At 40.7% G+C, this 25309-nt stretch overlaps 1 protein-coding gene across 1 annotated transcript in view; it reads right to left on the bottom strand.

Moving 5' to 3' along the window:
* Positions 1-15764: 15764 nt before the first annotated feature.
* Positions 15765-25309, bottom strand: part of ntn4 (netrin 4) — a 31664-nt gene continuing 22119 nt past the window's right edge. Inside the window, exons 6-10 of the mRNA XM_083757600.1 lie at positions 22322-22535; positions 21008-21102; positions 19750-19818; positions 19274-19447; positions 15765-17685 (exon numbers count right to left, since the gene is read on the bottom strand). Of these exons, the coding sequence (XP_083613726.1) occupies positions 17546-17685; positions 19274-19447; positions 19750-19818; positions 21008-21102; positions 22322-22535 (692 nt within the window). The 3' untranslated portion in view covers positions 15765-17545. The remainder of the gene's footprint in view (positions 17686-19273; positions 19448-19749; positions 19819-21007; positions 21103-22321; positions 22536-25309) is intronic.

Raw genomic sequence — 25309 nt, forward strand, 5'->3', positions numbered from 1 at the left:
AACGATGAAAAACGAGGATAACATTTTTTTCAGAAATTAAAAAAACGATGGGCTATAACCCATATTTTTTTTAATTTTTACATTTTTTCAAATCCTCAAAAATGATGAAAAACGGCGTGCTATAGTATGCCGTACGGTAGGGGCTATAGCCCATGTTCAAAAACGATGAAAAACGAGGATAACATTTTTTTCAAAAATTCAAAAAACGATGGGCTATAACCCATGTTTTTTGAAATTTTGACATTTTTTCAAATCCTCAAAAATGATGAAAAACAGCGTGCTATAGTATGCCGTACGGTAGGGGCTATAGCCCATGTTCAAAAACGATGAAAAACGAGGATAACATTTTTTTCAAAAATTTAAAAAAACGATGGGCTATAACCCATGTTTTTTGAAATTTTGAATTTTTTTCAAATCCTCAAAAATGATGAAAAACGGCGTGCTATAGTATGCCGTACGGTAGGGGCTATAGCCCATGTTCAAAAACGATGAAAAACGAGGATAACATTTTTTACAAAAATTCAAAAAACGATGGGCTATAACCCATGTTTTTTTAAATTTTTCAAAATTTTCAAATCCTCAAAAATGATGAAAAACGGCGTGCTATATTATGCCGTACGGTAGGGGCTATAGCCCATGTTAAAAAACGATGAAAAACGAGGATAACATTTTTTTCATAAATTCAAAAAACGATGGGCTATAACCCATGTTTTTTGAAATTTTGAAATTTTTTCAAATCCTCAAAAATGATGAAAAACGGCGTGCTATAGTATGCCGTACGGTAGGAGCTATAGCCCATGTACAAAAACGATGAAAAACGAGGATAACATTTTTTTCAAAAATTCAAAAAACGATGGGCTATAACCCATGTTTTTTTAAACTTAGATTTTTTTCAAATCTTCAAAAATGATGAAAAACGGCGTGCTATAGTATGCCGTACGGTAGGGGCTATAGCCCATGTTCAAAAACAATAAAAAACGAGGATAACATTTTTTTCAAAAATTTTAAAAACGATGGGCTATAACCCATGTTTTTTTTTATTTTGAATTTTTTTCAAATCCTCAAAAATGATGAAAAACGGCGTGCTATAGTATGCCGTACGGTAGGGGCTATAGCCCATGTTCAAAAACGATGAAAAACGAGGATAACATTTTTTTCAAAAATTCAAAAAACGATGGGCTATAACCCATGTTTTTTGAAATTTTGACATTTTTTCAAATCCTCAAAAATGATGAAAAACTGCGTGCTATAGTATGCCGTACGGTAGGGGCTATAGCCCATGTTCAAAAACGATGAAAAACGAGGATAACATTTTTTTCAAAAATTAAAAAAACGATGGGCTATAACCCATATTTTTTGAAATTTTGATTTTTTTTCAAATCCTCAAAAATGATGAAAAACGGCGTGCTATAGTATGCCGTACGGTAGGGGCTATAGCCCATGTTCAAAAACGATGAAAAACGAGGATAACATTTTTTTCAAAAATTAAAAAAACGATGGGCTATAACCCATGTTTTTTGAAAATTTGAATTATTTTCAAATCCTCAAAAATGATGAAAAACGGCGTGCCGTACGGTAGGGGCTATAGCCCATGTTCAAAAACGATGAAAAACGAGGATAACATTTTTTACAAAAAATCAAAAAACGATGGGCTATAACCCATGTTTTTTGAAGATTTTGAAAATTTTCAAATCCTCAAAAATGATGAAAAACGGCGTGCTATATTATGCCGTACGGTAGGGGCTATAGCCCATGTTCAAACATTATGAAAAACGACGTTAATTTTTTTTTCCAAAATTTCTAAAAACGATGGGCTATAACCTATGTTTTTTGAAATTTTGAATTTTTTTCAAATCCTCAAAAATGATGAAAAAGGGCGTGCTATAGTATGCCGTACGGTAGGGGCTATAGCCCATGTTCAAAATGATGAAAAACGAGGTAAAAAAAAAAAATCTAATTTTCAAAAAACGATGGGCTATAACCTATGTTTTTTTAAATTTTGAATTTTTTTCGAATCCTCAAAAATGATGAAAAACGGCGTGCTATAGTATGCCGTACGGTAGGGGCTATAGCCCATGTTCAAAAACGATGAAAAACGAGGATAACATTTTTTACAAAAATTCAAAAAACGATGGGCTATAACCCATGTTTTTTTAATTTTTTTAATTTTTTCAAATCCTCAAAAATGATGAAAAACTGCGTGCTATAGTATGCCGTACGGTAGGGGCTATAGCCCATGTTCAAAAACGATGAAAAACGAGGATAACATTTTTTTCAAAAATAAAAAAAACGATGGGCTATAACCCATATTTTTTGAAAATTTGATTTTTTTTCAAATCCTCAAAAATGATGAAAAACGGCGTGCTATAGTATGCCGTACGGTAGGGGCTATAGCCCATGTTCAAAAACGATGAAAAACGAGGATAACATTTTTTTCAAAAATTAAAAAAACGATGGGCTATAACCCATGTTTTTTGAAAATTTGAATTATTTTCAAATCCTCAAAAATGATGAAAAACGGCGTGCCGTACGGTAGGGGCTATAGCCCATGTTCAAAAACGATGAAAAACGAGGATAACATTTTTTACAAAAAATCAAAAAACGATGGGCTATAACCCATGTTTTTTGAAAATTTTCAAAATTTTCAAATCCTCAAAAATGATGAAAAACGGCGTGCTATATTATGCCGTACGGTAGGGGCTATAGCCCATGTTCAAACATTATGAAAAACGACGTTAATTTTTTTTTCCAAAATTTCTAAAAACGATGGGCTATAACCTATGTTTTTTGAATTTTTGAATTTTTTTCAAATCCTCAAAAATGATGAAAAAGGGCGTGCTATAGTATGCCGTACGGTAGGGGCTATAGCCCATGTTCAAAATGATGAAAAACGAGGTAAAAAAAAAAATCTAATTTTCAAAAAACGATGGGCTATAACCTATGTTTTTTTAAATTTTGAATTTTTTTCGAATCCTCAAAAATGATGGAAAACGGCGTGCTATAGTATGCCGTACGGTAGGGGCTATAGCCCATGTTCAAAAATGATGAAAAACGAGGTTAATCTTTTTTTTCAAAATTTCAAAAAACGATGGGCTATAACCCATGTTTTTTGAAATTTTGATTTTTTTTCAAATCCTCAAAAATGATGAAAAACGGCGTGCTATAGTATGCCGTACGGTAGGGGCTATAGCCCATGTTCAAAAATGATGAAAAACGAGGTTAAAAAAAAAAATCAAAAAAAAAAAAACGATGGGCTATAACCCATGTTTTTTGAAATTTGGATTTTTTTTCAAATCCTCAAAAATGATGAAAAACGGCGTGCTATAGTATGCCGTACGGTAGGGAATATAGCCCATGTTCAAAAATGATTAAAAACGAGGTAATTTTTTTTTTCAAAATTTCAAAAAACGATGGGCTATAACCCATGTTTTTTGAAATTTTGAATTTTTTTCAAATCCTCAAAAATGATGAAAAACGGCGTGCTATATAGTATGCCGTACGGTAGGGGCTATAGCCCATGTTCAAAAATGATGAAAAACGAGGTTAATCTTCTTTTCAAATTTCAAAAAACGATGGGCTATAACCCATGTTTTTGGATTTTTTTTAATTTTTTCAAATCCTCAAAAATGATGAAAAACGGCGTGCTATATAGTATGCCGTACGGTAGGGGCTATAGCCCATGTTCAAAAATGATGAAAAACGAGGTTAAATTTCTTTTTCTAAATTAAAAAAAACGATGGGCTATAACCCATGTTTTTTGAAATTTTGAATTTTTTTCAAATCCTCAAAAATGATGAAAAGCGGCGTGCTATAGTATGCCGTACGGTAGGGGCTATAGCCCATGTTAAAAAATGATGAAAAACGAGGTTTAAAAAAAAAATCAAAATTTCAAAAAACGATGGGCTATAACCCATGTTTTTTGAAATTTAGATTTTTTTTCAAATCCTCAAAAATGATGAAAAACGGCGTGCTATAGTATGCCGTACGGTAGGGACTATAGCCCATGTTCAAAAATGATGAAAAACGAGGTTATTTTTTTTTCAAAATTTCAAAAAACGATGGGCTATAACCCATGTTTTTTTAAATTTTAAATTTTTTTCAAATCCTCAAAAATGATGAAAAACGGCATGCTATATAGTATGCCGTACGGTAGGGGCTATAGCCCATGTTAAAAAATGATGAAAAACGAGGTTATTTTTTTTTTTCAAAATTTCAAAAAACGATGGGCTATAACCCATGTTTTTTTTAATTTTTTAATTTTTTCAAATCCTCAAAAATGATGAAAAACGGCATGGTATATAGTATGCCGTACGGTAGGGGCTATAGCCCATGTTCAAAAATGATGAAAAACGAGGTTAATTTTTTTTTTCAAAATTTCAAAAAACGATGGGCTATAACCTATGTTTTTTGAAATTTTGAATTTTTTTCAAATCCTCAAAAATGATGAAAAACCGCGTGCTATAGTATGCCGTACGGTAGGGGCTATAGCCCATGTTCAAAAATGATGAAAAACGAGGTTAATTTTTTTTTTCAAAATTTCAAAAAACGATGGGCTATAACCCATGTTTTTTGAAATTTTGAATTTTTTTCAAATCCTCAAAAATGATGAAAAACGGCGTGCTATAGTATGCCGTACGGTAGGGGCTATATCCCATGTTCAAAAATGATGAAAAACGAGGTTATTTTTTTTTTTCAAAATTTCAAAAAACGATGGGCTATAACCCATGTTTTTTTAAATTTTTTAATTTTTTCAAATCCTCAAAAATGATGAAAAACGGCATGGTATATAGTATGCCGTACGGTAGGGGCTATAGCCCATGTTCAAAAATGATGAAAAACGAGGTTAATTTTTTTTTTCAAAATTTCAAAAAACGATGGGCTATAACCTATGTTTTTTGAAATTTTGAATTTTTTTCAAATCCTCAAAAATGATGAAAAACCGCGTGCTATAGTATGCCGTACGGTAGGGGCTATAGCCCATGTTCAAAAATGATGAAAAACGAGGTTAATTTTTTTTTTCAAAATTTCAAAAAACGATGGGCTATAACCCATGTTTTTTGAAATTTTGAATTTTTTTAAAATCCTCAAAAATGATGAAAAACGGCGTGCTATAGTATGCCGTACGGTAGGGGCTATATCCCATGTTCAAAAATGATGAAAAACGAGGTTAAAAAAAAAAAAAAAAAAATCAAAAAACGATGGGCTATAACCCATGTTTTTTGAAATTTTGAAATGTTTTCAAATCCTAAAAAATGATGAAAAACGGCGTGCTAAAGTATGCCGTACGGTAGGGGCTATAGCCCATGTTCAAAAATGATGAAAAACGAGGTTAAAAAAAATAATCAAAATTTCAAAAAACGATGGGCTATAACCCATGTTTTTTGAAATTGTGATTTTTTTTCAAATCCTCAAAAATGATGAAAAACGGCGTGCTATAGTATGCCGTACGGTAGGGACTATAGCCCATGTTCAAAAATGATGAAAAACGAGGTAATTTTCTTTTTCAAAATTCCAAAAAACGATGGGCTATAACCTATGTTTTTTGAAAATTTTAATTTTTTTCAAATCCTCAAAAATGATGAAAAACCGCGTGCTATAGTATGCCGTACGGTAGGGGCTATAGCCCATGTTCAAAAATGATGAAAAACGAGGTTAAAAAAAAATCTAATTTTCAAAAAACGATTAGCTATAACCTATGTTTTTTGAAATTTTGAATTTTTTTCGAATCCTCAAAAATGATGAAAAACGGCGTGCTATAGTATGCCGTACGGTAGGGGCTATAGCCCATGTTCAAAAATGATGAAAAACGAGGTTAATCTTCTTTTCAAATTTCAAAAAACGATGGGCTATAACCCATGTTTTTGGATTTTTTTTAATTTTTTCAAATCCTCAAAAATGATGAAAAACGGCGTGCTATATAGTATGCCGTACGGTAGGGGCTATAGCCCATGTTCAAAAATGATGAAAAACGAGGTAATTTTTTTTTTCAAAATTTCAAAAAACGATGGGCTATAACCCATGTTTTTTTTTATTTTGAAATTTTTTCAAATCCTCAAAAATGATGAAAAACGGCATGCTATATAGTATGCCGTACGGTAGGGGCTATAGCCCATGTTCAAAAATGATGAAAAACGAGGTTAATTTTTTTTTTCAAAATTTCAAAAAACGATGGGCTATAACCCATGTTTTTTGAAAATTTGAATTTTTTTCAAATCCTCAAAAATGATGAAAAACGGCGTGCTATAGTATGCCGTACGGTAGGGGCTATAGCCCATGTTCAAAAATGATGAAAAACGAGGTTAAAAAAAAAAATCAAAATTTCAAAAAACGATGGGCTATAACCCATGTTTTTTGAAATTTAGATTTTTTTTCAAATCCTCAAAAATGATGAAGAACGGCGTGCTATAGTATGCCGTACGGTAGGGACTATAGCCCATGTTCAAAAATGATGAAAAACGAGGTAATTTTTTTTTTCAAAATTTCAAAAACCCATGTTTTTTGAAATTTTGAATTTTTTTCAAATCCTCAAAAATGATGAAAAACGGCGTGCTATAGTATGCCGTACAGTAGGGGCTATAGCCCATGTTCAAAAATGATGAAAAACAAGGTTAATTTTTATTTTTATTTTTTTTAACGATGGGCTATAACCCATGTTTTTGAAATTTAGATTTTTTTTCAAATCCTCAAAAAGGATGAAAAACGGCGTGCTATAGTATGCCGTACGGTAGGGGCTATAGCCCATGTTCAAAAATGATGAAAAACAAGGTAATTTTTTTTTTCAAAATTTCAAAAAACGATGGGCTATAACCCATGTTTTTTGAAATTTTGAATTTTTTTCAAATCCTCAAAAATGATGAAAAACGTCATCGTCATCGTCGTCGTCGTCGTCATCGTCGGCGTCATCGTCGTCTTCGTCGTCTTCGTCGTCGTCGTCGACGCCGACGGCGTCCCATGTTTTTTGAAATTTTGAAATTTTTTCAAATCCTCAAAAATGATGAAAAACGGCGTGCTATAGTATGCCGTACGGTAGGGGCTATAGCCCATGTTCAAAAATGATGAAAAACGAGGTTAAAAAAAAAAATCAAAATTTCAAAAAACGATGGGCTATAACCCATGTTTTTTTGAAAATTTGATTTTTTTTTCAAATCCTCAAAAATGATGAAAAACGGCGTGCTATAGTATGCCGTACAGTATGGGCTATTAGACGAGCGTCTAAAAATGGGATAAAAACGTCAAAAAATACACGTCTAAAACACGTCTAAAAATAGACGTGTTTTAGACGTCTATTTTTAGACGTTTTTTATCCCATTTTGACCATGGGCTATAGCCCATACTGTACGGCATACTATAGCAAGCCGTTTTTCATAATTTTTTAGGATTTGAAAAAAATCTAAAAAATCTAAAAACGATGGGTTATTACCCATGTTTTTTTTGTTTTGAAAAAAATTAAAAAATTAAAAACATTTAAAAATTAAAAACTTTAACTTTTTTTTTTAAACTTAAAAAGAAAAAACTTTCAATAAAGAACTTAATATTATTATTATTTTACATTTAAAGAAAAATCTTAGACCATTATCAATAATCATTGTGTTTATGCTTTTAAAGATAGGCCTATATGCTATTTGAACCTTCTTTTTACATGTAAAAGTATGCTATTTCTGTTAAGCTCATGAATGCTTTTATATGTATACTCCCTCCATTGGATTGACTCTTTTTTTTCTTTTTCTTTTTTTACCTTTTCTTAATTCATCAAGAATACATTCTAAAGCATTATTCATACATTACAAATCATTAGTAGACAGTAATACTTTACTTACTTTATTCTGCCACTTTTTGGGCATCGTACTACTTCCACATACTTTATTCCGCTTTATGCAGTTATTTATGCTTATTCTTTTTACAGATTTTTATACATTCTTTTTTTAACTTTTGCTTCAGCTTTAATACACTTTCTACTGTACATTATATACATTGCGTCTTTTGGCGAGCCCACGCAGTTTCTGCAGGGAACTGCTTTCTAGTTTAACTTAAACGCCCAATGCATTCTCTATGGCAATAGCACAAACTTTGGCATGCTACTAGTCCTACATACTTACACCTAGCAACCCCATTCTAGCCTACTTAGGTTCATCTTACGGTGGACATGTTTGCCTGAAAAGGAATCTTTGAAATGTTTCCTAGTTTTAGAAATATAGTGCTTTCAAATTTGAGAAATGTATAATGGGGCCCAATGGCAGCTCTATGGCACATCACAAATCACATTCACCTAGAAGCTCCATTCACACTTTTTATTATTCAGCTTACTGTGGAGACACATGCTGGAACTTTTTACTTTGAAATGTTTTGTAGTTTCTGAGTTATTTAACCTAAACGCCCAATGCATTCTCTATGGCAATAGCACAAACTAGTTGGTTTGGCTTGATCTGGCCCCAATCGAGACGTCACTAATTCGCCCAGGTCCTGACCGTGCTTGCTGGGATATAGAGTAAATTACTCTGTTATTAAGTAAAAGTTCAGAATTCAAAATGTACTTAAGTAAAAGTGCAAAAGTAGGCTATTGGTATCAAAATGTACTTAAAGTACCACAAGTAAAAGTATACTCATTACGCAGAATGTCCCGTTTCAAGTTTTCAAATGTCAAAAAATCCATTGAAAATAGCAGATCTACAAGCTCACAATGCGTCACATCACGACACATTGTGAACTTGTTGATCGTCTATTTTCAAATGGCTGGTGGTTATTAATGTATGTTCTGTGATAATATTCAAGATCTACAGTAAATAATTAAAGTACAATATTTGGATCTGAGATGTAGTGGAGTAGAAGTAAATTTTTTTTTTTTTAATTGGAAATACTCCAGTAAAGTAAAAGTACCTCAAAATGTTACTTACAGTAACCGTACTTGAGTAAATGTACCTATATTTGTTACTTTCCACCACTGGCTCTCTATCCCACACTGATATCATTACCTTTAGTGAAACCAATGTGTGGGAGAAGACCTTACAGGAAACATTGCAATGTATCAATCAATCTCCACGAAATGAGCACTGATCATTTCAACACACTATACAGAAGAATCATTCTAGAGAGGATGTGATCCATAAACCTCTTAAAAAACAACTTTGAGCCTACAACACATGAGGTAATAGATCAGGTGTGGACGTGCGTGCGTGCGTGCGTGCGTGCATGGCATGCACGTGCGTTTAACTCAGAGTGTTTGACTGTTATGGGTTATGTGAAGAGAAAGAAATGTGTGTTTGTGTGCACCACGCACACGTTTGTGTGAGAGAGATCAAGGGCAATGAATTGGGGAAACAAGTACTCGTAAAACTAGTGAAAGCCATGCATGACACACAATACTACTAATACTCTTGTTACTTGAGTAAAAGTAACATTGTGTTAATGTAAACGCACTCATTATATTGCCCATTAACAATTATTGGATTGGAATTAGTAGCCTAGTGCATGTGTTCACTGTTCATAATGTTGCAGCTGATAAAAGTGAGTCTGATTTTAATTATCTAATATGTGTGCTGCCGTTTCATTTTGAAAAAGAAAGTAAATGTTATGATTTGCAATAATCTAAAGCTGTCAAATAATTGCAGTGGTCAAAACAGATATATATATATATATTTGCCTCTAGTGAGTGTTGAAGTATATAAAATAATGGAAATACTCAATATCTCTGTAGTTTGTTTCAGCCCGTTGATGGTTGATCTGTTATTTTAAATAATAATAATAATAATAATAATACCAAAACAGGGATGACAGGCGTAGTACTTTGGAGTAAACATATACTGTACTTACTTACATGATTCTACCACTGCTAAGGGCGTTCTCTGAGAGTGAAAAGACATGTGCCATGTATGTATGCATGCGATCATGCCTGTGAAGTGTGAACCACCTCTAATGCTTTTCTCTCCCCGTGTCCCCAGGCCTTTGCTATCTTCATGTCCACACACGCCAACTCTCCCCCTACCTCCCTCACACATGCACGTGCGCGCGTGCGTGATTGTGTGTGCGCGTGCGTGTGTGTGCGTGTGTGTGTCTGTTTCCAGGGTAAAGCTGTTGATATTCCAGTGAAATCCAGCCATTCCGGTGGCTTATGAAAGTGTTATACTTAATTTATATATATGCTCCGTCGTATCATGGTGTCACATTCTAAGAATCGCTGATCTACAAGCTCACACCACGTCACATCCCGGCACTTTGTGAGCTTGTAGATTATGTTTAAATAAATAAAAAATCTGGCTTTATGCAGCTGCACTGTGTGTATACACATGGTTTTGTGGTGAGTGGGGGGAAAAAATAAAAATACAGGTGGGGAAACTAAAGAGGGGAAATACTTAACAGCACAGTAAACACACACAGTATTACCGCTACTGTTTGTATTTAATTATTTACGACCCGCATGGATGGCAAAGTGTATAATGCTGATTGATTGCTGCCATTTCTTTTTCTTTGACAGAATGTTAAAACGTGCCGTGATTGCTATACCAGCCTGTCTGTCATCACCTCTACCTGCCGTGTCTGTCTTTAATGATGATGATGACATCGGGTTCTCGTTTGCATGTCTACAGTATATAATAATAATCAGCAGTAGCCTACTGTATAGTGTGTGTCTCAATCACTCCGCTATGTCAACAATACTTCGCCCTGTTCTGGCTTGCTGCTATAGGACTGGGGCGCTGTTGTTGGAGAAAAGCCAAGCCAAATCGCATGCAGTGAGGGAAAAGAGATTGAAGGAGAAAAAAATGCGCTCCTTGGAGTGCACCAGGTCTGCACCAGGCCTGGTCGTCTACCCTGGCCTGGGGGGGAGGGGGGGGGGGGGTATGATTTGACATTGCATTCCTGATATAAGGTGTTTTTCTTCCTGTGAGAAATAGCCCATGCTCTTGTGTGTAGGCGATTACAGCACAGCCTGTACTATGGAGTATATCAAAACCATGTCTGCAGAGCAAAATAATGCATCCTTCCTGAGTGAAGGTGAGCTGCGAAAGGATCTTCGGGGGTCTTCTAAACTTGTAAAACGATCATCTGCTGCCCGCGCACACGCCACAGAGTTCAAGCCAATTAAGTTGTGCTGCTGTGTAGGCTACTGATGATGGGGGCAAGAGATCACGGACAGCTTTGGGAGAAACGAGGATGGTTTTAGAGAGACACCTCTTTAAACGAGTAAAGCTCTCATTTCCGCCCCTGGTCTAATTAAGGACTCCTATCTTCTCATTCTCGAATCGCAACCGATGAGCTAATATGCCGGACCACATGATGACACACATCAGTGCAGCACACACATAAAGGTCACCAAATTCTCATCCCTTCATTCCGCTCAACACTTTCCCCCAGACTTCATTCGTTCCGTATCCGAGTGTAGGTAGAGTGGCCGCCCGGCGGGAACCAGGAGTTCACCGGTTTCAGCCTTTAGCTATAGCCCAGTCTACGGGTCAAAGTGTCCCTGATACATTATACTATATTATGTCCCCCATATAGTAGCCTGTTTCCCAAACAGTGGGTCGGGACCCATTTGTGGGCCGCAGACACATTGTTATGGGTCCCCTTAGTTTTTGTTTCCAACATTTGGTTTTTAATTATTATTATTTCAAAACATTTTCCAAAGGTCTTCCCAATGAAGCAAAACTTTTCGTGACAAATCCAATGATTCTTTTCATTAATGTCATGAAGTAATGAACGAAAAATCGAAGAAATTCCATAAATTACAACAAATATTTTAAGAAGTAGTGAAAATAGCCGATGTACAAGATCATAACACGGCACGAAGCGACGTGTTGTGAGCTTGTAGATCTGCTATTTTCACTAGTATAGCGAATAACTAATTTCTGTTTTGGGTCACAGGCTGAAAAGTGTCCTATAAGGCTCTATACTTGTTCCGCACCTTTTTTCCTTTGGTCCACACGCGTTGTGAGATTGTAAAGTGGCTATCTCCGCAAACTGTTCACCCCCAAAATAAGGACTCTAGGTTTGAAATGGTCGAGCCACAAACAGCTCCCTCGTGCGCTCATCTGAGCAGCCATCTGCTGGGTAAATGCATAAAAGTACAGTTTTATTGGTCTCCGGGGACCAATAAATGCTCCCTCCCTTTCCCCCTCCTGCGTCATCTTTCTCATGTCTTCCTCCATCCTCACCTGCCTTATATTTATCCCTCGCTCTTTCTGCCCCTTTTCAATCTCTCCATTACCCACGGGCTCTGGGTGCCCAACATGTTTGTGCTCGAATCCTCTTGCAGAGCTGTTCCAGAGCAGTGGTTCTCACAGCAGGGCCTGGGGGGGTTCCCCCCGGGGTCCTTGAGGGAGTTCCAAGCGGTCCCCCAGCAGTATTGGTTACAATATAGCATACATTTGGCTTTTTTTTCTCCAAAAATCATCTTGGCACAAAATACTTTCAGATGGGGGTCTGAGGCCAAACACATATTCATTTGGGGGTCATTGACATGGAAAGGTTTGAGAACAACAGTTCCAGAGGGTCTGACTCAAAAGTGATGGGTGCCGACGCTGAGGAAGGGTATTGTGGCTCCGAGAGGAGGAGGAGGAGGAGGAGGGGGGGGGGGGGGTATTGTCCCCGAGCTTGCAGGAGCTGCCATGCACTCTGGGCCAATAGGAACACAGGAATGCTGACAGGACAAAGGCCATAACTCCTTTCTATAGCACACAAGCGGGGCATTGTGTCCATGCAGACACATGAATGTGCACGCACACGCACACGCACACACACACACACACACACACACACAATTAACAGGATAATCAGACTCAAGCATGCACAGAAATAAACATGCTCACTCTCTCATATATACACACGACACCGGAGCAGCAAAGTACACTACAAAATCCTGAGTGTTCCTCTAACTCTGTGAGTTGGAGCCCCAAATGTCCCGTTTGTACACTCACCACAGTTAAACGGACACTCTGGGATCTTTTCCTGTGTGTGTGTGTGCACAGTGCATGCATGCATCTGAAGTGCACCGGCCTGCCAAACCCTTTTTCATCCAACAGTTTCCCACACCATGCAACCCCCCCCATGGGCCATCGCCACCGTGCTGTAAGAATGGCCAGTCAATCTGGAGACAATGAGAGAGAGAGAGAGAGAGAGGTCCGTGGCTGGCCCGCGCATCAAGGCATGCATTTGTGCCTCCCTGTTGCGTCTCCGCACCAAGGCCGGTTACCACCGCGTAAGTCAGAACTCCCCCTCCCACCGCCACCACCCACCCCATTCTACTACAGTCAGGAGGACGAGGACCAGCCGCGGATCCTGAGAGAGAGGGGCCGCGCACGATGGGTTGCCACGGAATCCGTGAATGGACCGGCGGCGAACAGGGAGGGACGCATTGGAAAAAGGAAAAGGCTGCTCTCGAGAGCCTCGATTGTAAACATCCACCCCCGCTGCCTGACCCCCACCCCACCCCACCCCGCCTCACCCCAGTCCCTCAAGCAAGGCCCACAGTGGGCAGGGTCGGCAGACAGGTGAATGACCTTTGCCCCTAGCTTGCTGCTCAGTGACTCGGCATGTCTGGAATGCCTCCTCCACACCTCCCGGGCCAATCACCTCACACGCAGTGGTGGAAAGTAACTAAGTGCATTTACTTATATGCACTTGGATTGGATTTGTACTTCACTTGAGCATTTACAATTTACAATACTTTTACTCCACTACATCTCAAGAGGCAAATAATGTACTTTTATTCCACTAATTTTTTTTGAAAACGTTATACTTACTAGTTACTTTGTCGACTAGATTATGAATATAATCACAAAACATACATGAACCACTTCAGCTCTATTTGAAAATAGCCATTCTAAAGCTCAAACCACACCATAGGCTCGGGTCAGAACAAAACGTTTTTTTTAAGGTAAACCAGACCAAGGAGTTGCATTGGTGTGGTTGACAATGAAAAACGTTTTTGTCCCGACCTGACCTTTCTTTGGTGTGGTTTGGGCTTACAAGCTCGTAGATCTGCCATTTTCAAAAGATTACTATACACTTGAAAACTTTAAATGGGTACATTCTGCACAATGAGTACTTTTACTTTTGGTGGCCAATACTTTTATACTTTTTCTCAAGTAATTGTTGAATTACGAACGTTTACTTGTAACAGAGCATTTCTATATTGCAGTATTGACACTTCTAAGAATTTTAATAAAGAAATACTCTTTCCACCACTGGTCACACGGAGCCAGATTGCAGAAAACGGCCCGTGGAAAGCACCCCCCCCCCCCCTTCCATGCAAGCTCAACATAGCGTGCACTCTCCCCCTGCGCCCCTCTGTGTTATGGTCAACACTATGCCGCTCTGTGCGAACGCAGGAAACCGTGTTTTGGGAGCGAGAGGCGAGATGGATGACTCAATCTGAGGGACACAGAGAGGGGAGGGTGTTGTGTGTATACTTTATGTATGCGTGTGAGAGTGCAAATTATCGGAGGTATTCCAAGGCTCTGAGCAGATTTACTGTCGTACTCCCGGGCCTAGCATGCGAGTGGTGGCCAAGCTTTGCTGTGTGTCTTGTGCATTAAAAGTACTTCATCCAACAACAAAAAAAAGACTTATTTAGTTATTTTCTATCAATTTACACAACCCAGGAAGCTTTGAATTCATGGAGATTTTTTTTGTTTTTTGGCCAAATAGTTTTTCAGAAATAAAATGAAATAAATGAAATAATTGCCATGAATAGACACAAAAAAAAGTAGTGAAAATAGCAGATCAACAAGCTCATAAACACGGCGCAAAGCGACGCACTGTGAGCTTGAAGATACGCTATAGTCACCAGTTTGGGTCCCAGACAAATGGGGGTGCGCACGCTTATCCGACACGCCAAAGGTCCGACATGCGGAAATCACCAGTCGCTCTCGACACGCGTTGGTCCGACATACGTTGCGTCGTGCTTGCGGATAGGTTAGGGTTTGGGATAGGTTGCCGGTCTAATGACTGTCGGACCTTTGGTGTGTCGGAACTAAAGCCCAAACCCGACACATGAGGCACTGGGCGTTATGACTAAATCTCATATCATGATTTTTTTTTTTTATCACGATAACGATATACTCATGATATAGCATATTTCTTCCGATACCGATCTTTGATCTAATAATTTTTTGTTCCTTTATTTTTTCAGGCCGAGTACTTTGTACTGTACTGTACTGTACTGTACTGTACTGTACTGTACTGTACAAGCTCTCCTCCCTGGCCTCGGTCTGTGTGTTAGGCTGCACAACAATGACACTTGGTGGTGACAATCATTTATATGCTACAGTGACACACACATAGCTGTCTAGACTATAGGAGTGGTTGCACCACTCAAAAAACAGGAAAATAACACATAGTGGCCAATATCAAACTTATGCCAATTACAATATGTAAAATCACAATATCCAGTCTAATTATATGAATATAATACGGATGCCCTGCCCATGCACACAGGCCTAAAGCAAGTACAAAATAAAAAATATATAATATAATAATATTATTATGACAATTAAAAAGCAAATATTTCCCCATTCAGACACAGAAGTACAGGCCTATGCCTAAGGAAAAACAATACCTCATGTCACTCACTACTCCTTAGTTTGTTAAACACGTTAAGAAGCTTAACAATGTTTAATTGACTACAAGCAATAGTGAGAGAACGCGTCGTTAACTCTACATGCCCAGCTGTGCGTATGGGTCGAGTGGATGATTTAGTTTTTTACATTTTCACAACTTCAGTTAGCATCTTGTGTTGTTGTTGTTGGAAGCTGTTGCTGAATTAAGGACTTTCGGATGGAATGATTTATTTGGAACAATAAAACAAGAGGACTGCAGGTAGGAGGAATGAGGTAGAAGACTACGTTTGCACCCGACGAACAAAACATGCGTGGCTCACGCAGTTTATCAATTTGACCCAACATGAAATCTGCATTTATAACAGTGAATGACCGGTTACTTTAGTGTTACTCCGCTCTGAATCTCGTCAGCCATCATCTCCCTTCAAGTTTGTTATGAAATAACAGCACAGCGTGGCTGGGCACTGCGACGTAAAATACTGCCGTAACGCTTGTTTTGCGACACAACGATATAAACGAGAACATTTTTCACGATAGACATTTTCTATTGTCTATACGATATATATCGTCATATCGCACAGCCCTACTTTGTGAAAAAGAAGTCAAATAAGTACTTGGCCTAGAATGAGTTAACAAACGGCAGAGACATGAACCATAATATTTATATAGATATACAGTATACAAACAATACTGTACAAGAGCACACAAGAAATGATAAAGACAAAGTGTGACATTTTCTGATCGCAGCAACGTTGGACGTCGGAGTGTAATATGGTGACTCATAATACATAACGCATGCAGCATCATCAATGTTGCACGCACATATGGGAAATGCATCAAGATGTACAAAGCTGTTGGCAAAAAAACTAAAACATTAACGAGCTGGACTGAAAACTGGACTGTGCTCGTAATACGACTTGTTCTCTCTCTCGCTCCTGTGCGCACACACACACACACACACACACACGCACGCACACACACACACACGCACGCACACACACACACACACACACACACACACGCACGCACGCACGCACACACACGCAAATACATTCACATGGCATAGAACCATTTTGCTCAGATTTCAACACAGGCACACCTGGACTGGCTGGGGTTTAACCACCTGTAGTGGCATGTATGGCTTCGTACAGTATCTGACATCATTCTGGGTGCTTCTTGCACATAGTAGGCTGGTGTGTGTCTCGAGTTCGTCCGGCGTAGCAGTGCGCACGGGAAAGCGACACATTCTAATCCGTGACACATGTGTCAACGTGGCATTGCTACAGGGTGTGTGTGTGTGTGTGTGTGTGTGTGTGTGTGTGTGTGTGCGCGCACGTACGTGTGCTCTTCCTCTCTTTGTGTGCCATCTATGCGTCCACAACATTCCCTGGAACTACTGGGTGTTCCATCCTTTTGGGCTAAAGTGCTGGAGAGGGGTGGAAAACACTGAGTCTCGCCATGTAAGACTTAACATGTGAGAGTTACTGTGTGTGTGATGCAATCTCGTTGGGTTCAGGGGTCATTCAGTCAAAAAGACTTTGGCGAAGGCCAAAAGCACGGCCCGTCACACGCTAGATCTCCTCCCGTCGTCGGCGTCGAGCTGTGGCAGCCACAGTTGGGGGAAATTCGCCGGAGCGCCGAGGCAGCTGGCGCTTGACAGCTCATTGGCAAGCTACACGACAACGATGCAGGCGTTTGCTCAGACATGCGACGGAGGGATATCCCCTGAAGTAATTACGCTCTGTGCACTTTTAAGCCGTTCCATTCTGCCAAGCCTCACACTCTGGACACACTTTGGACGAGGGCAGAACCAGGGCGGGTCTTTTTAAAATCCCCCTCATCTGATCCAACCAATTGCCTTCCAGAGATTCATGGATCTCTCCCTCTCTCTCTCTCCCTCTCTCTCTCTCCCCATTCGATCTGTCCACCTGTCTGTCTGTCTGTCCCACAGTGTCTCAATCTCTCCGTCCTGTCCCAGCGAGTCCTCCGTCGAGACTCTACCAGTTGCAGTCCTTCTTGAGCAGCATGAGAACCTTCCGGCCGAGGCTGGCTCTCCAGGGCTTCACGAAGCTCTTCATGTTGACCAGGAGACGGCTGTGCTTGCGGTCCGAGTGACCCGCCACCAGGTACTCTGCACCTGAGGAAAAGTCACAACAAGGCATCAGCCAACCAGAGTCGCTTTTCCATGCCCAACCATACCCAACAGCAGTGGCGTGCACAGACATTTAGAGGGGCAGGTGCTCAAGTGAAAAAAAGGGCACCTTGTGCAGCGCATTTTGGGGCGGGAACCCGTTTTGGTGCTTTAGCTATTGAAAAATAGCAGATCTACAAGCTCATAGCGCGCCACTCGGTGGCGCGCTACGAGCTTGTAGTTCTGCTATTTTCTTTTAATCGAAGAACCACTGACATAGAAACATAGCTTTAGATTGTGGGGGCCTAAATAATATAGTAGAAGCGTTTTTTATCAAGATTTGATCAATGTCACCATGGTCCACACTACAAATTAAGAAAAAAAACCCTAGTGTCTATCTGTGCACGCCACTGCCCAACAGTAACAAACAGAAACACATTTTTGAGTGGTGCAACCACTCCAAGGAACAGCAATGTCCGTGTTCACCTATGTGTTCACCTATATGTGTCTGTGTGACGTTAATGAGCACCAGTATGACTATTAGTACCAGTAGGGGCGCTGTTGTGCCAGAAACAGAGAGAGAGAGAGAGAGAGAGAGAGTGAGTGTGCTGCACTGTTGCCTGCTAATGAGAGAGAGAGAGAGGGGGGGGGGGGGAGTTGCACCACTCAGTTCACACGGGTGATTTTTCAGTATTACCCGTATTGCTTCAAGTTCTAAGAACATCAAGACTTCCTACACCCACACTTTCTGAAATGAACAATAAGGCCATCACACGGCTAGCACTCTCGATATCAAATGACACTGATCATTCCCTGTATCGCTTCTTTAACCCTCATGCCATCTGGACAAAGATACAGAACCTTGCCATGGAAATAGGTCCGTTTTAGTGGGAGTTTTGTCCCCTCTGCCATCGCAGCATTAAACAAACTGCCCCGCCGATAGGATGGTTCTGTACACAGTGAGGACCTCATGTTTTTTGTCTTGTCTTGGTGTTATGTGCCATGTGTTGTTTTTGATGTGGGTGTGAACAGTGTGAACAGACTGAAGACTATGAAGAAATATCCTTCGGGACAATAAAGATTATTATTATCATTATTATTATTATTTCAGAATCAATACACCAGTGGAGTGGAATATTGTTCTGGAGTAAAAGTACAATATTTGCCTCTGAGATGTAGTGGAGTAGTAAAATCACACTCTCTTTCCGGCACAATTTGCATCCTCACTTTTGTCTTCAATGTTTGTGTTTACACAAACATTCAAAGCTATATAGTCATAGTATTGGTATCAAAACAAATTTGTTTACCGTTTACACAAACCCTCAAAGCTGTGTAATGTAAAAAAAAAAAAAAAAAAAAATCAAAACTGTACTTGAGTAAATGTAAATTGTACTTAGTCACTTCACACCACTGCAATTAAAACCATATTCACATGACATTTTTGCAATAGTTGATTGGTCAATCGCTGAATTCAGCGGTGAAATATGGTAAATATGTGTGCGTTTATACCGGTATGCGGAAAGGGAAAGCAACGGAAAGACAGTATTTCCCACCCCCATGCGCCCCCCCCCCCCCCCCCCCCCTGACCTCTGACCTGGGTTGAGGATGGGGCAGGTGCAGCCCCGCGCCGTCCACGACTCGGGGTACAGTGTGAGCCGGCCCCGCTGGATCTTCATCTTGGTGCTCTGACTGAGCACCTTCTGAACCTTGACCTCCACCTCAGCGTGGGAGCCCTTATCGTGGGCCGACAACACCTTTACCTTCAACACTGAGAAAGAGCACGCACACGCACACGCACACGCACACGCACACGCACACGCACACGCACACGCACACGCACACGCACACGCACACGCACACGCACACGCACACGCACACGCACACACACACACACACACACACACACACACACACACACACACACACACAAACGCCAGATTTAATGCCGCTTCCAATGACACCTTTGTATATCTGTGAGAGCATTCCAGTGTGTCATAAAATAATGTGGCAATAACAAGGTATGTGTGCATGTGTGTGGCGGAGGGTATCTTTTTAGTCGGTTCTTCTTACCATAGGCGTAATTCATCGTACAGAAGAGTTTACTGTTGGCCAATACTTGCTCTTTGCATTCACATTTCTCTGCGGGGAAAAAATATTTAAATAATGATCATTCAGCTCACTGAGATCGTACCCAGTGTACGTCCTCGGCTCAACGTCAGAGTTAATGCAACACTGAGGAATGTACTGTGTATGTGTGTGTGTGGCAGTGTTAATTTCGACAGAATTTTTTTATTTTATTTTGTTTTAGTCTTTTTTAACACAGTGTAATACTGGGTGCTACACTCCCGCTGCCAACCTGGGGAGAACAACGGACTGACCTCATGCTTCCTTCAATGCATGAGGAGTCCAAGAGCTGCTTCTTTTCACCTGACAGAGGGGAGTTTCCCCGGTTGGACGTAGCGCGTGGAAGGAACACGTTATGCCAACCAGTTCCTTTCCCCTTCCATCAGGCGCCCCACCTGGCCAGGGGGAGGCAGTATAGAGACCAGGATTACTGCATGTTTTTTGTGAGGGTACCTACCCTAGGCGGGGACACGGGGAGAACATGCAAACTCCACACAGAAAGGCCCTTTCGACAACCCCACTTTTGGTATGGGCACTGATGACGCGGAGGAGAGAACATGCCCATAGTGTCCCCAGCAGCGGGAATCGAACCCAGGACCCGGCCACCGTGCCACTGTGTGATATATACTGTGTGATATACTGTGTGATATATACAGCAGCGTGCCGAAAGGTACGCGACACCAAACATAAAATTATCAAAGTTAGCCGATGAACATTTCTCATCTTAGTTTTAGTAGAAATGAACACGGGTGTGTTGTGTGGTGTCCCAAGAATGCACAGTGTGTCAATCACTGTGCGTGCATGTGTGCCAGGTGAGGAATGTGCTTACGCAAGCTGTAGTTAAGCCTTGGGGGGTCTAAGACTAAGAGGAAGGGACAGTTGGAAACTGTCCATGCATATTTGGGTACAGCACACACACACACACTTTGTTCCATGTCCTTGTAAGGCTCGCTATCAAGACTTTCATTACTTAACCATTAACGCTTGGTTGCTGAACTGTGGAGACAGACAACAAATAGTGCATGCACACGCACACGCACACGCACACACACACACACACACACACACACACACACACACACACACACACACACACACACACACACACACACACACACACACACACACACACACACACACACACACACACACACACACACACACACACACACACACACACACACACACACACACAGTATCTTACCCGAGTAGTGCAGAGCTGAGAAGAGTTCATCTGTTCTGAAGATTCTGACAGGCTCACTGGAGTTTCCCTCCAAGTTATAAAGCTCTAGATCTGACCTGGACAAACCCATTACCAAGCAAAAGAGAAGAAAATAAAAATACAAAAAATGTTGAGGACCACAATTGTCCTCTGTGAATGCTAATTTGGTCAACGCGTTTTCTATTTTTATACCATTGTTTTCGCATTTTTTACTGGGTGTACCATACAGTAGGGATATTTGTTTAGAATCTACTATTAGAATAGCATAATATTCATCAATACAATCAATCAATGGCAGGAACCATAAACAATTAACAATCAGAAGTAAATCTTTATTGATCCCTGGACTCGGAGGGATATTCATAGTAGCGAAAGCAGTTAGGATACAAATAAGAGATATGGTAAAATATTGACTTGCTAACTGTAATATCTGCGGTGGTGTACAGTATCTGCACTGAATGTACAGAATCTGTGTGATATATTACATGGCTTGGTTGAATGCTTGATTCTGATTGGTCAATCGCTGAATTCAGCGGTGAGTTATCTCTTGATATCAAACCCTCTGAGCACCTGCTGCGCCCCACTTCATTTACTGCTGTCTCCAACATGACAGCCATGTAAACACAGTGTCATTTACAGCTAAACATTGCTCTCAATCTTTTTTTCCCCGTCAGAAGACATTTGTTTTCCTGGGCAGACGCAGCCAGCGCCTCGGTGGTTAAACTCCCTGGTGAATTATCTCCCGACAATGACCACGTAGCCAGATATTATCCCTTACTTATACTTTGTCTGAGCCAGCACAATGCGTTGTGAACTCATAGACTGACTATTTTCGGCACATGATACCAGAGCGTAACAAAGTAGATATGAGAGCTTTAGTGCCACGTGCATAAATCAGTGGTCCGGGGACCACCAGTGGTCCTTGAGGGGGTTCCAGGTGGTCCTGACAGTGTAGTTAAACCAAATGGACCCGTTTCATTTCATGCTCTCAAGAGTTAAATTATTGTTAAACTTCTGCATTACAACATTTTAAATAAATCTAATTAGAGAATGTAAAATAATTGTTATCTTGATATCTGTTATCTCTCCTATGATACCAAATCAATACAGCATGGAATTGTGGACAAAATCTTATCCGACGAACAAAATGGTGTATAACTCTTGGAACTGAGAGGCTAAATGTTGTGGTCAAAATGGTGGACCATGGCTCAAATGACGAATAAATAATTGGACCTTGACATGAAAAAGGGTTGAAAACCACCGGCATAAATAGACGACGGCGTGCGCGCCACTCACCCAAACATGCAGTCGCCGGTGAAGGGGTCGCAGTCGCCCGCACAGTCGCACGGGCGGCAGCCGTACTCGTGGAAACCCCAGTATCCCACCATGCACCTGTCGCAGTGCACGCCTCCCACTCCCGGCTTGCAGACGCAGTCGCCGTTGGCGGGGTCGCACAGCGAGCCGTCGGCCAGGTGGAAGGCCATGGAACCCAGGGGATGGCAACCGCACGCTGTCCATGGGAGGGAGGGAAAATTAATACCGCGGTAGTAGGCCCTGTCACAGTTATTACATAATCGACCTAATCGCAATCATTTGAGGTACTGTAGGGATATGGAATTTCTTGGCCGATACCGATGTTTTAAATAACAATTTAACCGATAGCCGATACTGATACCGATTGTTTGTTTAGTTTTTGTTGTTTTTATTTCCCACTTTTGTGCCAGGGAAACAAATATACATCTTCAATACAAGAAAGAAATGTTCAGAAATACAAGAAAGAAATGTTCAGAATCTACAGCTTGGTAGTCTGCAGATAACAAACACATGACACCACCAAAGCCAACGCAAGTGTTTGCTTATCAACAACAGATAAAGATCGGCTATACTGCCATCGGTCAATGTCAGTTAAATTTGCATATTGAACGATAACGGCAAATATCGTCCGATACCGATATGTGGCCGTAATATGTGAGGTAATCGCAATTATCTTTGCATAATCGCCAATCGTCTTCGCAACTTCACTCTCGACGTGTTGTAAGCTTGTAGATCAACTATTTCTGTTATGTGACGTTAAAGGACAACTTTCGTTTTTTTCAACCAAGGTTCATGTTTTAGGTTGTCATTAGAGAAAGTAAAAGATGAGTGTTAATTTCTTTTCATTTGCTGCTTTCTTTCGTTTTAGGGATTTTAGCTCTTTTTGACAGGGGGGCGGGGGCATTCGAGCATGGGGCTAAATATGTATTTTTTTACCAAATTTTATGGTGATTTATTTTTTTATTATTTACTATAGTCCTAATAAACCCCAGGAAATTACATCTGGCCACAGAAGATCACAGGATCTACTGAATGTGAAGGTAGCCTACTGCAAGGCTTATACTGTGTGTATAGGCTCAATATGTCAGTTTGTCACATTCAATAGATCCTGTGATCTTTTGTGGCCAGATGTAATTTATTGGGGTTTATTAGGACTATAGTAAATAATAAATAAAAAAATTGCCATATTATTTTGTCAAAAAATAAATATTTAGCCCCATGCTCGAATGCCCCCGCCCCCCTGTCAAAAACTGCTAAAATTCCCAAAACGAGAGAAAGCAGCAAATGAAAGAAAATTAACTCTCACCTTTTAGTTTCTTTAATAACAACCTAAAACATGAACCTTGGTTGAAAAAAACTAAAGTTGTCCTTTAATGAGCACCAGTATATGACTATACTATACCAGTAGGGGCGCTGTTGTGCCAGAAACAGAGAGAGGGATAGTGCTGCACTGTTGCCTGCTAATCAGTTAACACAGGTGTGATTTTTTAATTATTTTTTGACAAATTAAACATTTGTATGGCGATGAATCCCCTGCCAGTATAACTAAACAGTATTGATATACTGTATGGTCATGAGTGCCCTGTCCAGCATATGGGAGGTAGTGTGGGGGGGGGGGGGGTCCTGTAGGACTATGGACCTACAGAGACAGTGAATGTTTTGTTGCAGCAACATGCCACACAATGGTCCCTCTGTCATCTTCTTATCAGATGGCCTATGAACACGTATGCATGCGCGTGTCCGCAATAGCGCACACACACACACACACACACACACACACACACACACACACACACACACACACACACACACACACACACACACACACACACACACACACACACACACACACACACACACACACACACACACACACACACACACACACACACACACACACGTCCCCTCTAATTGTCTGCTGTGATAGTGTGTTCTTTAAAACAATCCCCCTCCCCCCTCAAAGCCATTGTATGAGCACGCACGCACTCGCACACACAATCAATCTAATATTCTAAAAAGAAACATGTTTTTTAACAATGACATGAGACAAAACTCCACAGTCACTTCCACTCACTGTCTGAGAAAGGTATATCACTGTCTCTGTCTCTCTCTCTCTCTCTCTCTCTCGTGAATGGCAAGACCCAGAGCCATGCAGGGTTAGGGTTGCAACAGTCTCAGCACTCCCCCATAAATCCCCCCCCCCCCCCCCCCCCCCCCCCCCCACGGGGAAGAGGGTGTGAGAGGGAACGGGGGGGGGGGGGGGGGGTTGAAGGAAGAAGGATACGCATAAGACAAGGAGAGGGAGAGGGGGGGGGGGGGGCAGTTGGGGGCTGTTTTTCTGTTGTTTAATGATGCTTGAAGCCTCCCCCCTTTCCACCCTGCTGGCAGTAAATGACTCTAACTGGATCCAGAGGCCCGTCGCCCTGCCCTTTCCCCCCCCTTACCCCCTACCCCCTCCCCCCCCTACACTCTATCACATGTGTCTGGACGCATAAAGATGATGTAACAAAACCCACCCGCTGTCTGCCGCGCTCAGACGGACTGCCGTCGCTATCGGAGCGATCGCCAGGGGCAACGCGCGATAAGATATAGAGCCTTACCTTTAGTCTAAACTCTGCGGTATCAGCAGACCCCATAAAGAAACAAGATGCCACATTCACAGATTGTACGTACCGTACCGTGGATTCGCGGAGACACGCACACAGTGTACGCGTGTACGTCGTATACGCACACACACATACACACCGTTTCTCAGTCAACTCAATTCTCACGGCCTATCCTTGCTTTTATGGTGCAGTCGGCAGCCTCTGCACATTAATCATTAACGACGACCACAATGCCATCATCTGGGCCGCATGAAAAGCCAAAGCACGCGTGACAACGTGCTCGTGTAGGAGTGTGTGTTTATGTACATCCATGTGAGAATAGATGAGGCTTTGACGGGTCAGTGCACACAAGGGTGTGTGTGTG

Source organism: Protomyctophum parallelum, assembly GCF_964188405.1.
Source record: "Protomyctophum parallelum genome assembly, chromosome: 22".
NCBI lineage: Eukaryota > Metazoa > Chordata > Actinopteri > Myctophiformes > Myctophidae > Protomyctophum > Protomyctophum parallelum.